The sequence below is a fragment of the Paramisgurnus dabryanus genome, chromosome 13, assembly GCF_030506205.2.
Source record: "Paramisgurnus dabryanus chromosome 13, PD_genome_1.1, whole genome shotgun sequence".
In the NCBI taxonomy this organism is placed as follows: Eukaryota; Metazoa; Chordata; class Actinopteri; order Cypriniformes; family Cobitidae; genus Paramisgurnus; species Paramisgurnus dabryanus.
The window spans coordinates 2,652,617-2,675,753 of NC_133349.1; the positions used below are offsets into that span (position 1 = coordinate 2,652,617).

Genomic DNA, 23,137 nt, shown 5'->3' on the forward strand with positions numbered 1-23,137 from the left:
CCTTGCAAAAGAGCAATCAGACCAATCAGACGACGGAGGGGAGGAGTTCACACTGACGGGCAGCTTCTCTTCCTATTTCTGGCGTGACGCTCGAGTCTGTCCTAAAATACGACTCCGTGCACCCACGTGGACTCGCATCAAGGGTCGCTTAAGTCTGTACTACATAATTTCATCAAAGTGTGGATTCTAAGGAGGACCACAAGTGCGGAGTGTGCCATTTGGGACAGGGCCATTGACGTCATTCAACCAGGAAGTAAAGGGCTGTAGTCCAAACCGGCTGTGCGCTGTAGGCTTTGAAAAGTGAATATATCACTTGGCATTGAACTTTGAGTTTTTATAAATTTGCAGGTATTACTCATGCTCTAACCTTACACACCAACTAAAGTTTGAAAAATGTGACCTTTAAATAAGATCTTGGGTTAACATAAGCCAAAAGTTTTATTTTATGACATAAAATACACTGGTAATACCCCCATTCATGACTTTTTTAAGTGTCTAAAAGGCGTTGCTATCAAGATGCTACATGTGACTTAAGACTTTGTCAAGGACTTTAAAGGTCAACACGCATGTAGAACTCAAAAACAACGCAACATGGGTACAGTACCCAACAACAGAGGCAGACTCTCCTTAAGTATTTTTACTTTCTACATAAAAGTAATTTTTTAAGTATTCGTATTTTATCCGTGTTTTTTTTTTAAAACATACATTCCAAAGCATATCATCATAATTTTTACTCCACTACATTTCATAATTTCAAGTTTTTGGTTTATATTTAACATTTAAGTACATTAAACATCTAGTATTTTTTTACTTTTACTTAAGTAAAAAGTACTTTTGTACTTTTACTCAAGAAAAGTAAAAGTACACAACTTAATGTTATTAGGTATTAAATCAATTTGAATATGCAATATATAAGGAATACACAGGATGATTCTATGCTTTAGAATGTAGTGAAAACATTTTTGTAATATAAAGTGAACTTTTTCCCAAGACAAACAGAAAATTTACTTAAAATACTCAAGTAGTGTCCGCCTCTGCCCAACAAACATTCCTCCTCAGAGTATTTCTTATGAGGGAACCTGTTTTTAAACGTGTTTAATAAAGTTTGAAAAAGTTGTCGGAATCTTGGTGGTGATGACATTGAGACCGTGGTGTGGTTCACTTTTAGCCTAATGCTACGTACACACTAAACACGGAGCATCGCATTACTCGTTCTAGATTACTCGCGGGATTTAACTTTGTGTCATGCAAATTTTTCGCTCGAAGACGCGTTTGAGGTGAATAGTGCGTGTTTTCGCGGTAAACGCGCCGCCCATATCGCGTCATTCTCATCGGCCCACGCGAGGACACGTCTGATCGCGTCTTTGCTTTGACTTTGTATGTTATATACTCGCGCAAATCGTTGAACTCGCGTCTGGTGTAAACCCACAGGTAGGTTAGCTTTTAATTTCTACAAAACACATTTAGACTTTAAAATTCTTAAAGAACACGTATTATCCAATTCACGTTTTTACATTTCCTTTGGTGTGTAAGTGTGTATGAGTACATGTTAACGATATGCAAAAGGTACAAACCCCAAAGTAAACGATGACGCGAGTTATCGTCTCCAACACAAATCTCTTTTCTTGGACTACAACAAAAACACGAATGTAGGCAACAGTTTAATTCCTGGGCCTGTTAACGTGGACACGACAGTCATAAACTCTGCAAACACATTGTATTCTACCAAATACACAAAATAACTAAAGGTGCTCTTTAAAAGTTGTATTCATCTGTAAAGAGTATCTTGTTGTACAAAATGTGCAAGTGTCATTAACTTTTTTTGTTGCGACAATCCCAAAGTCTTAAAAACAGAATGGGCTCTTTGGCAAGGGAACCAGTATCTCGCTAACTTCCAGGTTGGCTTCCAAAAATGCATCATCCCTGCAGCACTCTATTGGTACTCGCATGTTTTCTGACTGCGTGTTTCATCATGACCCATATGACGACTAGCTACGAGATCAACGAGAACCAATGATCGTCTTACATACATACATAAAGCCCAGCGTGCCCCCATTTTAGTTCTAGATGTGTTTACATTCAAACATGACGTTTCGATCGTATGCTTAAAATAAGAAACAAATCATTTCACTTCAAAAAACAAATCTTAGCTCACCAGAGTCGGAGTATGGATTTCTTTTTCTGATGATGGATGGACTTCAAAGAAATGGGTACTATTCAGGGCCATTATGAAGCTGGAAAGACCCAGGAGTGTATATTAAATTTATTATAACTCTAAATGTATATGTGAATAAAGTTATAAACTAGGATGAATGGGGGGAGTAAAATATAGGCTGATATTTATTATAGGGTGAGATATTTCTCTTTTAACAATGTAACGAAGGAGAGAAAATAAATGTATACAATTTAATGTTACAATTATTAATGTCCTTGTTTAATTATGCAAATTACAGCTATATAGTGCTACAACTATCTAATTAGATGATGTCACTAAACAACGAATATAAAGTTGAGAAAAGTTCTGCGTCCAGGCAGGAGTCCAAATAAAGTGCAGTTAAAGCAAAGTATCTACAAGAGCGCTTTCATTTGAAAACGAGAGTCAATTTCATTAACCATGAATATCTCGCTCATCCAAACAGGACATAATGCAAAGGAATTCATTAAGATATTAATTAGACGCTCAAAAATTGCCCTTTTGGTTAATGATATTTAAATTGAAAATTGAGGAAATTTGTAGAAGGCGGGTAATGTAAATTTGCACAGTCATGCAGCAAACATTTTCCCATTACAGAACTTGGAGACATCAGGAGAACTGAACTGTCACCAAAGACGCACTGGCTGCAGAGCTGTACCCGTGTGCCGCTAACTACTGCCTTCACACCAATCCGGTTGAAGCTTCATCTTGTCATGCTCATAAGGAACTTCATCGTGCCTGCTTGTTGATAACGAATGCAAGTCACTGACAGAGAAATATACGGCAACACCAAATTAGTGGCACATCCTTGGGCGATAACACACTGCCATCTCACTGCCAACCAAATTAGGGTAATACAGCCTCTCAATCACGCTGTGAGATCTTCTCCTTTCTCACAATTAAAGAAATGTCACACGTTCACCCTTCACAACACATACCTACACATCTCACAGCTTCTTTAATGAAATATCGCACCGGTGCGCACGGTGAAATTTGATCCCGATTAGAAGAATTCCCCTTTTTGCAACAACAAGAGGGATCTGTGCGGCGCTTGTGCGACAAAAGGCCATGAGTCTTTTATAGAGGGGGTTTACATGTACTAATCCCAGCTTAAATCAGTCTTTATGCGCCTTTAAAGGAATTATTTACCTGAAAAGTCATAATTTACTGATCCTCATCTTGTTTTTAACCCATATGTGGTTATTTTGTCAGTAGAGCATAACAGGTGAATTTTTTAACTCATACATAAAGCAAAATGATGCATATATTTGTCAAAGAAATATAGTACGACAGTCCATAAGGCTGTGCTATATTCTTTAAGATCTAATCCATAAAATAAGCAAGCAATGGGTTTCGTGATCTACTTATTTCAATTTGATTAACCCTTAACTGGCGCTGTCCAGTGAGCGGGACACCTGGGTTTACTTCAAAATTTTGCATGTACATTTTAATCGTATCTTGACAAATTATATATCGTTGGAAAAGTCTAAGAATGTATTTTTCATGTTTTAATATTAGCAGTAATAATAAAGCAGTGACAGTAATTTATTAATTTGTGACATGCAGCATTGGAGTATGCACCAAACTGCTGACACCTAGTGGCAATTGTTGGTAAAACCACTAAAAGTGTAACCGTGGGTTCACACCAGCCGCGTTTGAGGCGTCAAATTCGCGTCTACAGCGTCTAGTTTGCCACTTGAACATTTTGAGTTTACTCGCATCATTTGCACGTGAAATTCTTGTCATCAAAACATTCACACGGAAATTTGCGTCATGGGAGGCGTTTCTGCGACTCCACTCGCTTTCTGTAATCACGTCACTACTAGAGCAAGTGGTGAACGTGGCGCGTTTTTCCGCCAGAGTTTAAATTGATAACTTCCGGGTTTCCCTCGACAACGCTCAAATTGCGCCTTTGAGGCGTAATCGTGTCTACCGCGTCGTGCTAAACGCCTCATTCGTGCCGCGAGACCTACAGACGCGCGTCAACGCGTATTCACATTGACTTAACATTGAAATAACTCACGTTTGACGCCTCTACTGCGGCTGGTCTGAACGCAGCATTACACAAACCTTTTTTATTTTTTTGTGAAACTTTCATTTTTTTTTCATTTGTGCATTATTTTTATGTATTTTTTATGTTTTATGTTTTTTATGTAAAAAATGTAAACTGTTATAACTTTTTTTATGTCATATTTTCACTTCCGTGACAAACTTTTATGTGTCTTCTTTAACAGTCCCTCCAGAAAAACATGATTATGCGATCGCATGATTTAACGCATAATAAGCCAAAGTCTGCATATTTATGCAGAGGCCGCATTTTTTCAAATACGCCGCACTTTCGCAGCATAAATTGCAGATTTCCGTGCGCAAATTTTTTTTGAAAAATTTTGCATTTACTTAACACAAGCGCAGCCATGTGCCCTGTTACCATGGGAACGTTATGAATTAACCTGATTATGTGGTGTTAAGTTCTCGCAGTTTTTGCAAGTTCCCGCAATTTTTGCAAGTTCCCACAATTTCATGGCATAAAATTGCATAAATATCCTACATATTCCATTGCATTTTTTTAAGAAACGTGCCGCAAGATCAAGGATTTTTCCCTGCAAAATCTAACAAAAAACTCAACGTTTTTCTGAAAGGACTGCTTTAAAACCAAGATAAGGCTTCCAGATAAAAAAAGAGATGCCAGATTTATATTAATTTAAAGATGTACATCACAACAAGGTCAATCAACACTAACAACACTTTTTCATTAAATAAAATTCTCCCTGTGTCTCACAGACAAACTAACAGAACGACATGAGTGTGGGTAAATAATCATTTTTTGGGTGAAATATTCTTTTACTATCAGCTTCTGATAGCAAGAAAATCCCATCTGCAACTTCACAGCATGAACAGCTATCTCACAAGCGCTAGAGCAAAACAATATATGAATATATAAATAGAAAATGGACGGCAAAAAATAAAGACATCTTTATTGGTGTATTATCACTACAGGCACACTGAATTTAACAATGCTTGTAGCTTCAAGCTAATGCTCTGTATCTCACCGAGCGCCAGCAATTTACATGTTTGTTGTCCCCACAAATAATGGCGCCGTGCTGTTAAGATTCAGATCTCGCACGGTAACCTCGAATTGTGACTTTTTCCAGGAAACAAACCATCTGGATAAGGGCAGTGTTTTTATTAGCAATTGGCCACAGCCAAACAGCCACTCATTATCAGGATAATACACAGAAGTACCTGCTTATTAGTGCCAAGTCCAGCCTGAAGGACGTTTAACAAGAGGAATAACATTACAATCCTGATTCTTACCTCTAACAGAGAATACTGACCCTGTGAAAATGTACTGCAAAACTGTTATACGGTTATATCTGTGACCCTGAACTAGAAAAACAGTCTTAAGTATATATTACAACAATAAATTGTATGGGTCAAAATAATTTTTTTTAATGCCCAAAATAATTAAAGATCATGTTCCATGAAGATATTTTGTACATTTCCTACTGTAAATATATTTTTTGCACGCTCTGATTCCAGATTTTCTCGGCCAAATATTGTCCTATCCTAACAAATCATACATCAATGAAAAGCTTATTTATTTAGATTTCAGATTATGTTTAAATCTAAATTAAAAAAAAAAATTACCACATGACTAGTTTTGTGGTCCAGGGTCACATATTTTTATCCTTTTTACTGACCTAAATAGACACTCATTAGGGGTGCGCCCCAGACACACAAACATGACACACACACATTGTTTTGATTTTTAATTGTTTTAAAAAAAATGATAACATGGCTAACAGTTAAATAGTACAACTAAACGATTTTATTTTGTATGAATTTGCATTATATATTTAACTTTTTGGTAACATGTTAAAATAGCTTTCCTCTCTGTCCAACTTTAGGGGGGCGGCGCCCCAGCACCCCCTATTCACCAGCTGCCACTGCTAAGTATAAGTAATTGTATGATCTGGTTTTTATTGCTAAAAAATGTTTGCATATTAAATAATAAGATGATGAAATTAAGTTAACACTTTTCTCCATCACAAAGTATTTTTTGTATCATTCCAGACTCTCACTCCAGCATCTCCAGTTTTTACTTGGACCACGTTGAATGTTTTTACCTGCACTGGTTTTGTTCCTGTCTTTGCCCTTTCTATTTCCCTTCAATAGACACTCTTTGCTCGAGGAAGAGAGTGTGAGGGAAGCAGCTGTTGAAATATTTATTGATCTGGGTTTGTGTATCTCACTGCTTATTTATTGTCTTCTGTCTCTCTTGCCCTCCTCCAGAGCAAAGCAACAAGGTTCAACGCTGCCAGCTGTCAGAGACAGAGGTGGGAATCAAATCCGCTGCACAAACCTCCTATTTTCAATTCAATTCAATTTTATTTATATAGCGCTTTTCACAATTGTTAATTGTTGCAAAGCAGCTTTACATGAGTAGATGTAGAGGAGAACATTGAAAATCAATACATAGTATAAGAAGTAGAATATAGCGGCTAAGGATAAAAAACCGTGTAAGCGAGCATATTAACAATGTAACGTGTACAGTAAAGTGCTAAGTTAAGCCAAAGTTGGCTGACTCTCCCTGGGACTAAAAAACCCCCTAGGAGAAAACCCAATGGGAAAAAATCCTAGAAGGACAAAAAACCCTAGGGAGAGATTAATATTTATATTTATAATATATAGACACGGTAGGGATAGGAAGCGTGTAAGCGGATTAAACTGGTTCAGCCGGTGGCCGTTGGTCGCGCATCGGTTGGGCGTCACGTTGAAGGACAGCCATTCCTTCATTCCTTCCGACATTTAGCATGTCGATCTCTTCAGTTCAACCACAGAGAGTGAAAGATAGCTGGTGATGCAATGCTATGGTGATGAGAGAATCTATGACTGCCTGAAGGAAGAGGGGTTTCAATATAAAACATCTAGGCCCGCACGGGGAGGGCTTTTACTGTGAAACATATGACTGAGTACGTTTACATGCACAGCATAAGCGGATAACTATCAAAAATCTGCTTATTACAGAAATAAGCCGGCTATGCAGACAACTGCGTTTACATGGGACTTGCAAAATTATCAGTTTTCTCGCAGGCAGTGACGTCACCACCTATAGTACACAATAGTCGTTCAAAAAGTCAACGGCATATCTGTCTAAAGCTGTACTGTTGTATCTCTTCTCGTGTCTACAGAACCTGTAAATGTAGCATGAGCTTCTATTTTAACAGTTTCTCTGCCAACTGCTTTAGTCGAGCGGAGACTTTTATACGTTACTTTGCGCTTACTTCCGCGTGTGACGTTTATCTTTCATAAGCGGAGACATGCGCACATGGACAAAACCGTGAGAAACCCGGTTAAGGTGTTTACATGCCACGCGAAATCGGCGTAATGAGCAAAAAACTACCTGTGCCGATCGGTTTTTGCTTACGCCGTTTATGAGCTTTCCCCGATTAAAGAAAACAGTTTTACGCGTTTACATGACCCCACGTGTTATCAGTTTATTAAGCATAATCGGCGTAAGACTGTGCATGTAAACGCACTCACTGTGAGGAGGTGGCATTTCACATCTGTGACCTGCCTGCATGGGGAGGAGTTTCACAGCGAAATGTCTATGCCTATGAGGAGGAGGAGTTTCAATGCAAAACATCTGTGACCCGCCCACAAGGGGAGGGGTTTAACAGTGGAACATATGACTATGAGAAGGAGGTGTTTCAATGCAAAACACCTGTGAGCCACATTCAGGGGAGGAGTTTTGATTCTGTACATCAATGACCCGCCTGCATTGGGAGGGGTTTTACTGTGAAACATCTACTGTCTGGCTCTGTCACAAATGGGCACTAAATGTGGACTTTCAGTCTTTGCCTTAAATTGCACGTGCTCATTTAGTCTACGAGTCCGTAGGGTGTCCCATTTGTCATTTTTATGCTCCGAAGTGTGCTCATCAGCGCCCCCTCTGCACCTTTGATGCATTCTTCGGCAAAGCTCGCACTGCTGCAGGCTCCACGCACTTTACCAACCCAGAAGTCCTTGTGAAAGAGCAATCAGACGACGGATGGGAGGAGTTTATACTGATCGACAACTTCTCTTCCTACTTCTGGCGTGACGTTCGAGTATGTCCCAAAATACAACTCCCGTGCACCTTCGTGGACTCGCGTCAAGGGTCCCTAAAGTCTGCACTACATGATGTCATCAAAGTGTGGACTCTGAGGAAGTCCACAAGTCTGGAGTGTGCCATTTGGGACAGGGCCTATGACTGTGAGACCTCTACCAACTGTACCAACTACTAATTTAACTAGTTGGACATCACATTACTAAATTAATATTCATGAGTTAAGCTGATAAAATGAATAAATGATTACAGAAATAATATTCTTCCCAAACTGTCAAATCCGTTCCACTATAGGAAAGCTGTAATAGATTAAACATCGTTCCACAATTTAGCTACAACCTTAACTTCCACGCTGCTGCTTCTGCAAATCCATTCCACTTGGTTCATTAAGTAACTCCATTTCGTGTTTTCCTACTATTGCCTAATGCACTAGATCAGGCTTCCCCAAATCTTACCCTGCAGGGCCGGAGCACTACAGAGTTTAGATCCAACCCTAATCAAACTTACCCACCTGTGATTGTCTAGTGATCATAAAGACCTTGATTCGCTTGCTCAGGTGTGTTTGATCAGGGTTGGAGCTCTGCAGTGCTCCAGCCCTCCAGGGTAAGATTTGGGGAACCCTGCACTAGAAGGATCCCGTTAAATTTCGGTGAGCCACATTATTATATTTTTATTTTTTTGCTTCCAACGCCTATTATTGCAAATGTCTCATTTTTACAGCTTTTAAGCTGTAGTTTAGAGATTAGATGTGAGAACAGCTGTATAGAAACACAAGCAACTGCTACTGAAAGAAACAAGGTTCTGTTTTCATACCCGCTGCTACAAAATCACCATCATTTCACTTTCATTACAGATCTGCTGTGGTATAATAACTCAACATTAATTATTAAATTACCGCCATTAACTTTGTGCACTGAGGGTCTTGTATGTTTTGCAGTCTGACGCTGGTGTAACACAGGACACATGAAGACACACGTGTGTCTATTAGGAGACACGGCTGGCATTAGTGTTGAAGCTGTTGTCATTGATTCCTGGCCGAGCACCTTGTCTCCAGTAATGAGGACAGGGAAAGTGCAAAGACCCTCGTTCATGTAGGTCCCTCAGGACAAAAACCTCACTCCAATCTTCGACATCGCTCGCACGCTCACCACACAACTCCTTTCACACAACCCTTATTAGATTCTCTCATTGTGCCTTCTGTAAAAGATATTTATCTTCACACATTGGTATGAATATCAACTAGGACTGTCAAATTACATAGATGGGTGATGAATTAAGTAAACATTATCATTATATTATTAAGTAAAAGTTTGTAAATCTTTGACTACACATTTTGGGTTTGCACAACTGTGCTTTTTTCATTGTTATATTAAATGCACACATGCATCATTCGCTTTTGGCTGTTGCATCATGTCTCGCTGTTTTTCAGCATCTTTTAAGACATCATGCCAAGATCGAATTATTTCAAAGGTGTCTCAGGAGGCCCGGGCTGGGATGGTAAATCTCACAAACATGCTCTGCATTGAGGCGGTGGCCTACTTTAAGCCTGAGTGTTTCTGTAGTTAAATTTTCTATTCTGAAGGCCAAGCAGAAGAGTTATACGCTTCAATAATGCGCGCAGCTAGGCAACTGGGTGCCGACTATGCAATAGACAGCGATGTGAGGGTCAATGAGCAAAATTGATTAAATGCATTATTCTATCATCACATTTTCTTTAAATAATTAACAGCACTAAATTAATGACAGCTATGATGTAAAATGTATACTGGAACAGATTCTTCTTTGGAAACGTTCAGATTCATCCTGTTTGTTTAGCATATAAGAGCCACAGGGCTACAATCCTCCGTGTACACTCGGCCTGTATATGGACACGCATTCATGCCATGCATGGCTGCTTGTCGGCTAAGAATATTTATGTGCGAGTGAGGACGGTGTGCTTCTCACCCCACTTATTTCTGCCTGTACCTCCACTCTGCCACTTCAATGATCTCTCGCCTGCTCTGTTAAATAAAACATGGGCCTTTTTATTATTATTTGAGTGAAGCCGTGTCTTCATAGACATATGCATGGGAGGTTCAGCTCATGTGGCTCAAATGAGAATTGCAGAAGAGTAAGCATAAAGATGCTCACAAAATCTATTTTACAATCGGAAACCCGTTTAATCTCCAAATCCGCACGGTTTATTATAAATTAGGGATGCACCGATATATCAGCCTATAATATGTATAACAGTGGCGGCCGGTGACTTCTTATTCGAGGGTTGCAAATCAAAAATATGTGTTCGGAGTGTCATGTGAACCATGTGCATCATGCATCATTTAAAACACATGCATGCTGCACACATGTCGAAACAGTTTATAATAAAAGAGATGCTCACGTTCAGAAAATACTCACAAGAGACTAACTAAACACTAAACTCTGATTACACATGAGATTAAGCGAGTATCTGGCAAACATGAGCTTCTCTTTTATCATCAACCCTTAAGACGCGTGTGCAACAGGCATGTATTTTGACATGACACATGATGCACATAAGTTTACATGACGTGCCGAACACATATTTTGACATGACAGGCTAAATACACGTTGTGTTGAGCTTTGCATAGTGCGCCCTTGAAAAAGAAGTCGCCAGCCGCAACTGCTGTATAATCTGGAAAATAACAAAGTTTGCATGCTCTGCACTTCTAGGATTTCATGAAACAATACTTGAATGAATGAGTAAAAGGCAAAACTATCAGTAACACTATTGATAGATGTCATTCAAAGTAATCAAATATCAGTATCGGAACAGACCATTTATATCGGTGCGTCCCATCCCAGGCAGAAAATAGGACAATATTTGTGGCTGTTTTATGGAGACAAAGAAGAGCTAAACTAGCGGTGGGCCGATACGATATTCGGTATCGATATAAGTGCGGTATTGTCGCAAATCCGATCCAATACCAACACTGACCTTGTAATGGCAACTAGGGGGAAAAACCCAACTTGCTGAGCAACATGAATTTGCACAAAGTTGCACTTAAAATTGTCCAAAGTTACACCTTAAATCTCATTTTGAATTTTTGTGCTGACTAACTTAAAATGTTGCTACTAGTCTGGGGTGCGTTTCCCGAAATCATTGTTAGCCAACTACAGTCGCAAGTTCTATCGTTTCAGAATAGTTCACCGATGCGGTGTTTCCCGAAAGCATCGTTCCAGCAGACTTTGCAAACTGCATCGCAAAGCTGTGTCGTTGAAACGACAGCTCTTCACCTGTCATTAGAAGCATCGTTCCTTATTATTATAATATGAAGACTTGCGTTGATCATGCTTTTAAACAAAATAAGCAAAAAAACATGTAGTGCATTCTATATCCATCATTCTTTATACGACGAATGTGCGACAAAGTTACTATGCTTTTGGGAAACATGTCGTGACAAGGTAGTTTGTTTCTCCAACTATGCATCATACTATGTTGGTTCAGCAGCGAGTTACGTTGTTGTTTGAGAAACGCACCCCTGTTTGAAACATTTAAATATAAATGAAGCAGCAGTATTGCACAATGTTTCATTGAGTTTGAATTTGTCATTTGTTGCACAGTAAAACTTTTGAGTTCTGTAGCTCTGTTTAAGCTTTTTGTACGGCCAACATTGTATTATATGCAGCTTAATTTATTTAAAGGGCGATAAAGATGGTATTGGATCGCCATCGACAGATACTCAAGGTTCTGGTATCGACATCGATATCAGACATGAAAAAGTGGTATCGGCACAGCGGTAAGCTAAACCTCACACGCTCTGCACCTATGAGTTCCTGTACATGCAGCAAGTTTGTCATCTTTCATTTATCAAAGGCAGGTCACCGAAAGTTGAAGTTCCTCTGAATGTTCTTCTTATCAAAGATTCAAGCTGTGCCACATTTCAGCACATTCCGTTCTTTTAGTGCAAAAGCCTGCTTTTTTGGTCAAATATGCTCATCCTAAACTGTACCTTAAGTCAAAATGCTGCAATACAACACCGACCTTAATTTTATTTAGAAGAGACACTTGTGCATTGTGTGTCTAGTGATCTAGCAGCAGTAATTCATCAAAAATGATGATTAATGATGGAGAAGAACATCATAATGGCATATATCCATTATGCGAAGCAGTCTAGCATTTTGAAAAGCAAATTCAGACGCTCGGTTCATGGATTGAGTGGTACAAGTATTCTAATGCATGCCCAATATCCAAGCACTCACGAGAACCGGCCTGCGAGATAGGGAATTGCTGCATGCAAATTGTATTCAGCCCAAATTTTTGGCCGTGGTTGCATTGTTGTCTGATTTGCATAGTTTCTTTAATGTATTGGGTGCCAAAACAATGCAGACAGTGCGTACAAATGAACAATGCTTTAGTAGTCACAATTTATTCTTTGTGAATTCCCTCATCGTGTGGAAAATGTTTACAAATCCGCCTGCTTGCCATAGAAAAACATTTTAAGATCACCCGATCTCCAAAGAAAACGCCATCTGTCTGTCCTGCTTCCTACAGGTGTAATAATCACATGCCCAACCCCGGGCTCGAAGCCCAGTGACTTGTCATTAATCTAGCGAATCGGCCCACCCCATCGCTGCCTTGACGTCAACGCCACCGGATGCGCGGATCGGGTCCTATACCAAAGGACGGCAGAAAAGCAACAACACAGTTCCAGAAAGTACACGGAGAGCCAAATAACATTCGCGGGCCAGGCCTGGAGAGCTCTGCATTGTAGTTCAGAGACTGGATTTGAAAAGAGAGCCAGTTTTGAAAGACATGGCATCTGTTTTGGCTGGCAGCGGTTGGACTTCATTGCTCTTTTTCTGCCAGCCAACAATCTTGGTCCAGCAGGGGAAGTGGGAGATGAGCAAACATGGGCTATACACATTTGCCCGTGTGCCCCATGTGTCGCATTAACGGTGACAGCACGTTATAATGTACAGATTCAGATACTAACCACTGCAACCTGTCAACATGTCTTTAGGAGAAGTGATAATGTCATCCATTACTGAAAAATCACAGGTTTCAATAATGTATGGAAGCTTAATCATTAGAGCTGTCAATCAATTACAGATAAATTCACATACAGTACTTGAATGTGTAACCAGAAAAAAAAACTCAATGAGGATCATTTAAAAACATTTTTGAGAGACATTACAAAACATGGCTTAAGAGGTCAATATATTACTTGCACTGTATAATTTTAATACCTTTGAGTATAAGCCCGGGCTACAGTCCACACCAATCTATTTTGCACATACTGTATGCAAAATGTTTTTATAATTAATTACACTATTAAAAAGTATTTCATTTCAAGTATATGCCTATTAAATGAAGCTGTTGGTATGGTGTTTACTCATAAAAGTAAATACATTAAATGCTATATAAGATATGTTAACTAACTACACAATAAGAGAAGATACACATACTCTTAAAAATAAACCCTTGCTGGATGTTCCCATGCAACAATGCAACCCTTAATACCGTAGTACGATGCATCATTGGAGAAACTAACTAGCTCGTCACGACTGTTTCCTGAAAACATAGTAACTGTTGCACATCCGTTGTCCGAATCATATACAAGGCATGTCCTGCCAAATTGTTGACCTTTGTGTTATAATTAGGGCTGTCCCAATGATTAAATAATCATCTCATCGCGATTGTATGACCTCATCGCGATGATTTCAGATCACCGCAATGATTGCACATATCTCTAAAAAACACAAGGGGGAGCTGCAGCGCCTGTATAAATGAGAAATTATCAGATTACTTTTAAATAATGTGTTATGTGTATTAATATTTACTGCCAGGTAAACCTTGCAAAGTATTTAAATAGTGCTGGGCAAAGATTAATCGCGATTAATCGCATACAAAATAAAAGTATTTTTTTGCATAATATATGTGTGTGTGTGCTGTGTGTAATTATTATGTATATTTAAACACACACACATACATGTATACATTTCAGAATTATATATATTTATTTATTTATTTATTAAAAAAAGGAATATATAGTATTATAGAAAATATATAAATAAATATATATGCACATGTAAATGTTTCTTAAATACATACATGAATGTGTGTGTATTTATATTTACATAATAATTATTACACACAGAACACACTTGTATATTATGTTACAAATTCCTTTTATTTTGTATGCGATTAATCGCGATTAATCTTGGCCCAGCACTATATTTAATGTAAATAATCACAACAATGTGTGAAAATTATTTCATGAAAAAAAACAAAAAATGTATGAGAATTAAATGTCAAAGCATTAAAATAATTACAATGACAATTAATCGTCATAATCTTCAAAGTACTAAAACAGGCAATTCATTGTCATAATCGTCTCTACCCACGTCCCACCTTTTTGCCCATTTTCGGTTATCCGCGAGTGATGCGCCGTGATGTGCTGCCAAGATGGCGACGCCCCCCTAACTATTGGCTTCAAAAAAGCTCTTTGTGCTTTTTCGTCCATCATTTTTACCGTCTATAAGTTAAACCAACCCATTATTTTTACATTATTAGTGTACATATTGACCTGTCTATTTCAACTAAATCAAGAGTAAATTGTAAACTCATAAATGAGTTCAGCATTTCGCAAAATATTTTACTATAAGTGATTTGAACATGGCTTTCCCAAGCTCCAATTTAAATCTGGGCTGAAAAATGGAAATGCAATGCACCTTCATTTTGTATACCTTTTATACTTTTTCTGCTTTTTTACATCACATTTTTACGTCTGCACCATCAGGGTGTGTCGAATTTCTCTTTTAGACAATGCCTGATAGTGAGAAAGACATAAAAATTGTGCAAAAGGAAGCAATTACAAAAATGATTTACTGTAATAAAGGATAAGAAAGTGAAAATGAATAAAAGTCTCAAACAGTTATTTTGTGTTTGTTTTATGTGTTAAATTAACAAGTTCCCCTTTGTTTTGTTGTTTACTACATTAGTTGTTCTGAAAATTCAAAGTATAGTCAATATACTGAAGTGATACAGAAGCAAAAATAAAACAGACGCAAGTGCAGAAAGGAAACAGGGTTCGATTTCAGTATGCCGCTGCTGTTAAATCACCATCATTTCACCATCATTATGACTCTGCTGTAGGTTTGTATCAAAGCAATCCATCCTCGCAGAAGCGAACTGCAATTGACGACGTATAATTTGCATCTGTGCATGCTCATGGTCACACTTATTACAGTGAAATATATTTCTCATAATCGCTCGTCTGCTTTGGAGACCAGGTTGCATTCTTTACATTCATTGTGGTTATCACACTGCTTAGTTTTGGTGGTAAAGCCAAAAATCAATTGCCTTTAATAACAATAACATAGTAAAACTGTGTTTTTGTTACTACAGCAGCTACAGTGGTAAACATCTGCTTCTACGACCCTTGGTGGCACTCTGGTTGATGATGCAAGTCTACTGCAGTGTGAACCCAAAGGTGTAATGTGAAAATTGATACAGTAATGTAATGAAATTAACATTCGAGTGTGAAAACAAACAAAACAAATGCCTCGATCTTCATTTATAACAATCTTAACAACATTTATGCTCCTTAGTGTTCCTGTATAGCTCATTGGTACAGGTCATTGGGTTCGAACGCAAGGAAATGCTCATTCATAAAATGTTTACCTTGTAGTGCACTGTAAGTCGCTTTGGATAAAAGCATCTGCCAAATGTAATGTAAATGTATTTTAAACATTGACTAGTTACAGTAGATATGAGGCAGGGTTGCTTTAATATTGCATTAATTTTAAAAATCAGTCACAGTCTCTAAAATCAGCCAAGGCCACATTCAGAGACATAACTTCATTGGATAACAAAAAAGCTATTAAGCATAGCAATCTCTGTCTTTTTGAAATCTGCTTTGTTTGGGTCAAGGGGAAAGCCAGTGGCATGTCGAATTAACATGTGGGTCATGTGATCTGCTCAAAGGTACAAAACCAGGGCACAGAACCAGACATCTTCCAAATACTGATGTGCTATACACAACAGACCAATGCATCATTGTTGAAAAAGTAACATCAGGGAAAATCGAATGCATTTTAAGGACAGGGATCCGACAGCTTTACATAAATAAATGTGATGGTAACAGACTTTACTATGATTTTTATCATTGCAATTTATGCACCATAGTGCTAATAGACTACACCACGATCAAGAAAAAAAAAACAAGATAATGTCATGCTTCTGTTTTGAAAAGTGTGGTCAAATGATTAGGCTTCATTGTGCGTTCACATTTCAGTAAGCCCAGTCTCGCATTTTTTCAAAATATTTTGTGCAAATAAATTTCTAATCACTTTAGTTCACAATAAAAACCTTTCTAAACTAATTCTGACTACTGGTCAACAAACGAATGACTATGTGTTGGTTTTCATGTAAGGACTGATGAACTGCAAGCGTTGTATTACTGAGTGTCTTTCTGACTTTTGGGGTTTGGAGGTTAAAGGTGCTGGAAATTATTTCAGCTGTTTTGCTAACATCAGCAACATGAGGTTCCAACAAAACCCTTTAACCCCCAAAAGACATACCAGCAAAGTCAAAATTGCAAAATGATTCACTATCTATCCAAGATAGATAGATAGATAGATAGATAGATAGATAGATAGATAGATAGATAGATAGATAGATAGATAGATAGATAGATAGATAGATAGATAGATAGATAGATAGATAGATAGATAGATAGATAGATAGATAGATGGAAATTTAATGTGACACAAATGTATGGGCTAGTAACTGCGAGCGAGTATAAATGATGTGGTCAGTACATATCAAATTATCAGACGCCTGAATCAATTTCCCTTGTGCAGAACTGCTGAATTGTGAGAAAAAAAAACATAATGAGTTTCAGACAGATTTTCCCCTGAGCAAACATCATCGGTGTTAAGTCTGTAGTGGAGCAAACTCTCAGACAGGGCATCCCGCTCACCCCTCCCACCAACAAAAAACGACACGCTGTCACGCAAATAAAACAATTCTGTTCCCTTACACACCGCATGTCCTTGAGCGGATCCATCTCATTTGATTTGCATTGTTAAACGAACAGTTTACTCAGAATATAGTCACGTAATGCTGTTAGTTTATCTTGGGTACGAAATATGAGATTTCTTTGAACAATCTTTATTCAGATTCTTCAAAAATTCTTTCTTTTGTGTAGCACTGAAAGATAACATCAATGCATCTGGATACAAAATGTTCTTGGATTCATACATCAGTCGGTGCATAAGCAGCGCTGTCCTTCACTAATGAAAATTACTTGTGACTAACAAGTGATTTGAACTCTAATAAGTGGCATTCAATTAACATGTATATTGGGCCGTGATGAGAAGGTGCTTCGTGGATAATATTCCCTGTCAGAGATCCGGCGCCTATGTGGAAAAAAACAATCCCTGCAGGGTAAGAATGATTAAACCTGTGTTCAAGGGCTGAAGAAGTGGAATCAAACATCATTTCAAAGCAAGTATTCCTCAATTCACATCACACTGAAAGCTATTATTCCCACCCTGATGCCCAACCATTCTCTGACAGATCAATAATACAACAATAGTACTCCAGATCCATACAAATCAGCCGGCTATGTCTGGTTTTTTACATTAAACCTTTCGGAACAAGTGCAACAGTCACAGAACAAAATGAAGATAGTAATTAGACGTGTTAATGTCTCTCAGAGAAAGTATTTTTTTATATTATATAAAGGAGTTTTTACTGTCAAAACCATTTTATGACTGCAATCATATTATGCACTTCACATGTCAACATTTATGGCTTATGAAATGTACTGAGTCATTCATTCATAGAGAAAATCTTATATTAAGCAGACAGGCCTATAACTGCGTGTATTTATTTCACCAATATTTACACTTAATCGATTGTAAGATCTTGAATATCAGGTGTAATAATCAATGCCATCTGCTGGCTCTTTAAAACAACAACACCCAACCCAACAACAGCATTACACCACTGTTGTTCATTAACATGAAACAATATTATAATAAATTATTATTATTATTATTAAAATATTATTAAAATTCACAATAATTGTATTTGTATTGAATTACGTAGGCCTACTGTTAAAGGTAATGTTGTACTATAACAATGCATAAATAACAATCAATGTAAGGTTTATCTTGTTACAGTTTAGTGCATTTAGTTCAAATAAATAAATATCTAAACTGATTTACTTTTGCTTATTATCGGACATTTATATTATAAAAATAATGATTATCATCAGGATGTACCAATGTCTGCATGCATTGACCTGTTACACACACGAGGAGAGAGAGGAGAGAGAGAAAAGTGTTGATATGCAGAACTCGTATGTTGTGGAGCGCCACTTGTCCCAATGATTTCAACACACGCACGCACGCGCGCTGTGTGAACGCAAAACCCTTGCGTGGTCGCACACGCGTGATTCACTGGCAGGTAGACCCGCATTGGTATTCAGCTCCAGGTCCCAACAAAAGAATGAATCGGGAGCGCGCGCGCATTAAGGAATGCTTAAGGAATTCCAACTTACCTTCCCACAGCAATGCCAGGAGCGCAGCGGCGAGCGCGCGTCGCACCATTGCGCAGCTCATGTTGTGAGTTTCGCCGACTGTTTGTCACCGTTACGTGGCCGTTCTTGCAGCAACAGTCCGTTTGAATGTTGGGAAAACGCATAAAACGCAAGCGTTCCTCGTTGATGCGTCCGCAGTCCACAGATCTTCCCAGTGCGTAAAGACGGGTCGCTTCTCCCAAGTGACCCTGCGCAAGGAGACCAACACAATCTGCTGGTGCCTGAAGTGCCGAAAGACGCGAAAATAAATCCCTGTGCCAAAAAAGAATAAATGCCCACTCAGAGTGTGAGATTCGGGTCAGGAGAATCCACGGAAAATGATGAGAGTGAATATAACGCAGAGGATTTTTGGAAAGCCGTTTGTACTGTGAGACTGCTCAGGGCTTCAGCATCACTGTGCATCGTTAAAGGCGTTTGAGAGCGGGGCACGAAAGAAACCTATGATTGACAGCTCAAGGAGAAAGCCCCTCCACCAATCACGGGCGGTCCATGGAGGAGGCGGGGCGCCACGAAAGAGACTTGGCCAATCGTGTGCGCGGAGTGGGCGGGAACAGCTGGAGCGCTGTGATAAATAGAAGGTGATTTATGGGGAGCTCAGTGTACTGCGGTACTGGAGAGAAGCAGCATCAGTGGAGCAGCACATTAGAGCTTTAGTGTTCTCTGTTGGGTGGTTATTTGAGTAGGGAAACTTTGGAAATAATGAACACTTGATTTATTGGATGATTTCTATGCATTTTCCACTGACTTCATACATTTACATAACAGTTGCTTTTATCCAAAACGACCTTTTACATGCCAGCTACATGAATGCTACACAAACACAATTCATCACAATAGATATGGAAATGACTTGAAAAATGCTGCTACTAGTTATGTAATGTATGGTTTTCTTCATTTTTTTTCCTTTTCTAATTGAAATGCTTCAAGCACAGACATATTTGGTAAGCCTGGTATGTATTTATAGAAGTACTTTACAGGAATATCATAGGTTCAGAAAGTTTGACATAACACAAATGATCCACTCACTCAGTTGTAGTTATTCTTTACCAGATCATTCAGAATGTGAGGATGTAGGTTTTGAGGCTGACTTGTGCTTTGTCTGTATTCATTTGGTAAGGTTATTCACACCATACTTCCACAAGGTCAATGACTCTGAAGTACTGCTCTAACCGGCTCCTGACTGTCATGTGTAGACGGATTGCTGTCCAGACTGAAGTGATGGGACGTGACAACAGCGTTTGAATATCAATATGTAAACTCTAAGCTTCAAAGGGGAAATATCATGAAAATTTGACGTTTTCCATGTTTAAGTAATTGGGTCCCCAGTGCTTCTATCAACCTAGAAAATGTGAAAAAGATCAACCCAGTAACCTTGTTTTGGTAAACCATTCTCTGCAAGCATGTGAACAAATAGGTTATTGAAATTTGGCACCCTTTGTGATGTCACAAGGGGATCTTATTATAATAATAGTGATGGTCAATTAATCTGCACTATCCAACCACGGCACTGCCATTTAGTGCAGAGAGAAAAAGAGAAATTAATTGACAGCACAATTGAGGTTCAATTTCAACAAACCACCATTATGGCGATCAGTGTTTGCATTTCATCAGCTCATTTGCATTTTAAAAGACACACCAAAAAAGAGGCATATTTTTGCTTACACCTATAAAGAATCAATTTTAACATGATATAATAAATTATTAATATGGTATTTTGAGCTAAAACTTCAAATATGTACTCTGGGGACGCCAAAGATTTATTATACATCTTAAAAATGTCCTGTGAAATGTCCCCTTTAAAGTTCACACACAAATACTGTAAAGATCCTCTTATTTTTAGTCAATTACATTACTCATCTCAACGTAAATCCATACACTGTTGTTATTTCAGTCAAACACAACAAGGGAAAATATTTTTTACACATTTCCTAAAAGATATAAAATTAACGAACGCATCATAAATGTAGTCCATGTGACTTCTGCTCTAAGGGTTGGTTATTACAGTATTACTTTTAAACCAGGACTAGGCCTTAGTTTTAATAAGAAATAAACTAGTTTCAACACACATTCCTTACTGAAATCATTACTTGTGTGCATTTTGAGGCAAAACAAATGGCACTGATGTATTTTAAGATATGTCAGTGCAAGTTGTTTTCAGTTTGGACAGTGGGAAACCACCATTATAAATCCTTTGATGTCATAATAAATGATTGTGTGAAGAGCAGACTGAAATGTAGGTAATCTTTTCCTCTGCCACATTTCTGAAATCTTATTTGTGAGCATGTTTGGGAAATATTTTAGGAGTTTGTTCTTTAAAAAAAACAAACAATGTTAATCAATCAGTATTGAGAGCTTTGGTGGTATTTAAGGCCTTGGACATACTCATACTTTTTATTATGTTGGCATGTTAATCCAACCCTTAAAGGGTCAGTTTCCAGCTCCCCTAGAGTCAATTTGATTAGATTTTTACCGTTTTGGAATCCATTCAGCTGATGTACCGGTCTGTCGGTACCACTTTTAGCATAGCATAGCATAATCCATTGAATCTGATTAGACCATTAGCATTGCGCTAAAAATAACCAAAGAGTTTCGATATTTTTCCTATTTAAAACTTGACTCTTCTGTAGTTTGTCATGGACAATTTTATCTGTACTTATTTTATCTTTACTTATTTCTACTGTTTTATGATTTCAGCATTTATTGTTGTTTATTAAAGGAATATTCCATTTTCTTAAAAAAAATCCAGATAATTTACTCACCACCATGTCATCCAAAATGTTGATGTCTTTCTTTGTTCAGTCGAGAAGAAATTATGTTTTTTGAGGAAAACTACAGGATTTTTCTCATTTTAATGGACTTTAATAGAGCCCAACATTTAATACTTAACTCAACACTAAACAGTTTTTTTCAACGGAGTTTCAAAGGACTATAAACTATCCGAAACGAGGCATAAGGGTCTTATCTAGCGAAACGATTGTCATTTTTGACAAGAAAAATAAAAAATGAACTTTTAAACCACAACTTCTCGTCTAGATCCGGTCGTGATGCGCCAGCGTGACCCCACGCAATACGTCATGACGTCAAGAGGTCATAGAGGACGAACGCGAAACTCCGCTCCAGTGTTTACAAGCGCCTTGAAAGAGGACCGTTCAGACGTTGTTGTATGTCAACTGATATTAATTAATGTCTTTGTGTCAGTTTATTGTTTACAATGGTCCGCAAATTTGCATTTTATATATGTAACACGTGACCTCCCTACGTCACTACGCATTTACGTAAGGGTCATGCTGGACCGGACCTAGACGAAAAGTTGTGGTTTAAAAGAGCATATTTTTTTTCTTGTCAAAAATAAAAATCGTTTCACTAGATAAGACCCTTATGCCTCGTTTGGGATCGTTTAGAGTCCTTTGAAACTCCGTTGAAAAAAACTGTTAAGTTTTGAGTTAAGTATTAAATGTTGGGCTCTATTAAAGTCCATTAAAATGAAAAAATTTCCTCAAAAAACATAATTTCTTCTCGACTGAACAAAGAAAGACATCAACATTTTGGATGACATGGTGGTGAGTAAAATCTGCCTAGAAAATCGAAACTTTTAATTTTCTGTCTGTCTTATTACACGATGTAACTACAGAAGAGTCAAGTTTTAAATAGGAAAAATATCGAAACTCTTTGGTTATTTTTAGCGCAATGCTAATGGTCTAATCAGATTCAATGGATTATGCTAAGCTATGCTAAAATAGGGTGACCATACGTGCCATTCTTCCCGGACGCATCCCGTCCAGGATTTCGGTGCGTCTTTCAGAAGTCGTATTTGCTGACCGCATACGCCATTCAGTTAAAAACATAAGATATACAATCGTAGTTTCATTCTTACCTTAAAATGTAACGGTTGCTTTTCTCTAATAATAATAATAATAATCCTCTATGACGTATGCGGTCGACAAATACGACTTCCAGAAGACGAACACAAAATCCTGGACGGGATGCGTCCGGGAAGAATGGCACGTATGGTCACCCTATGCTAAAAGTGCTAGCACCAGACCCGGAGATCAGCTGAATGGATTCCAAAACGGTAAGAATCAAATGTTTAACTCTAGGGGAGCTGGAAAGTGAGCATATTTTCAAAAAAAGTGGAGTGTCCCTTTAACAAAATAAAACTGATTTAAATCTGACCTCCAGTATAAATGTAAAATCTTGTTTATGGCTGAAGGCCTTGGAGCCGTGCTGCACTCCATAAGTTTCACCAATACGCTGATTTGGCAATCT

The 23,137-nt window shown here is 38.1% G+C and overlaps 1 protein-coding gene across 2 annotated transcripts in view; it reads right to left on the reverse strand.

Moving 5' to 3' along the window:
* iglon5 (IgLON family member 5) overlaps positions 1-21,159 on the reverse strand; it is a 222,651-nt gene extending 201,492 nt beyond the window's left edge. The window contains exon 1 of one of the 2 annotated variants that reach the window (XM_065298943.2): positions 18,833-21,159. In XM_065298943.2, the coding sequence (XP_065155015.1) occupies positions 18,833-18,893 (61 nt within the window). In that variant the 5' untranslated portion in view covers positions 18,894-21,159. The remainder of the gene's footprint in view (positions 1-18,832) is intronic. The other variant, XM_065298942.2, reaches the window with a different exon arrangement.
* Between the last annotated feature and the right edge of the window lie 1,978 nt (positions 21,160-23,137).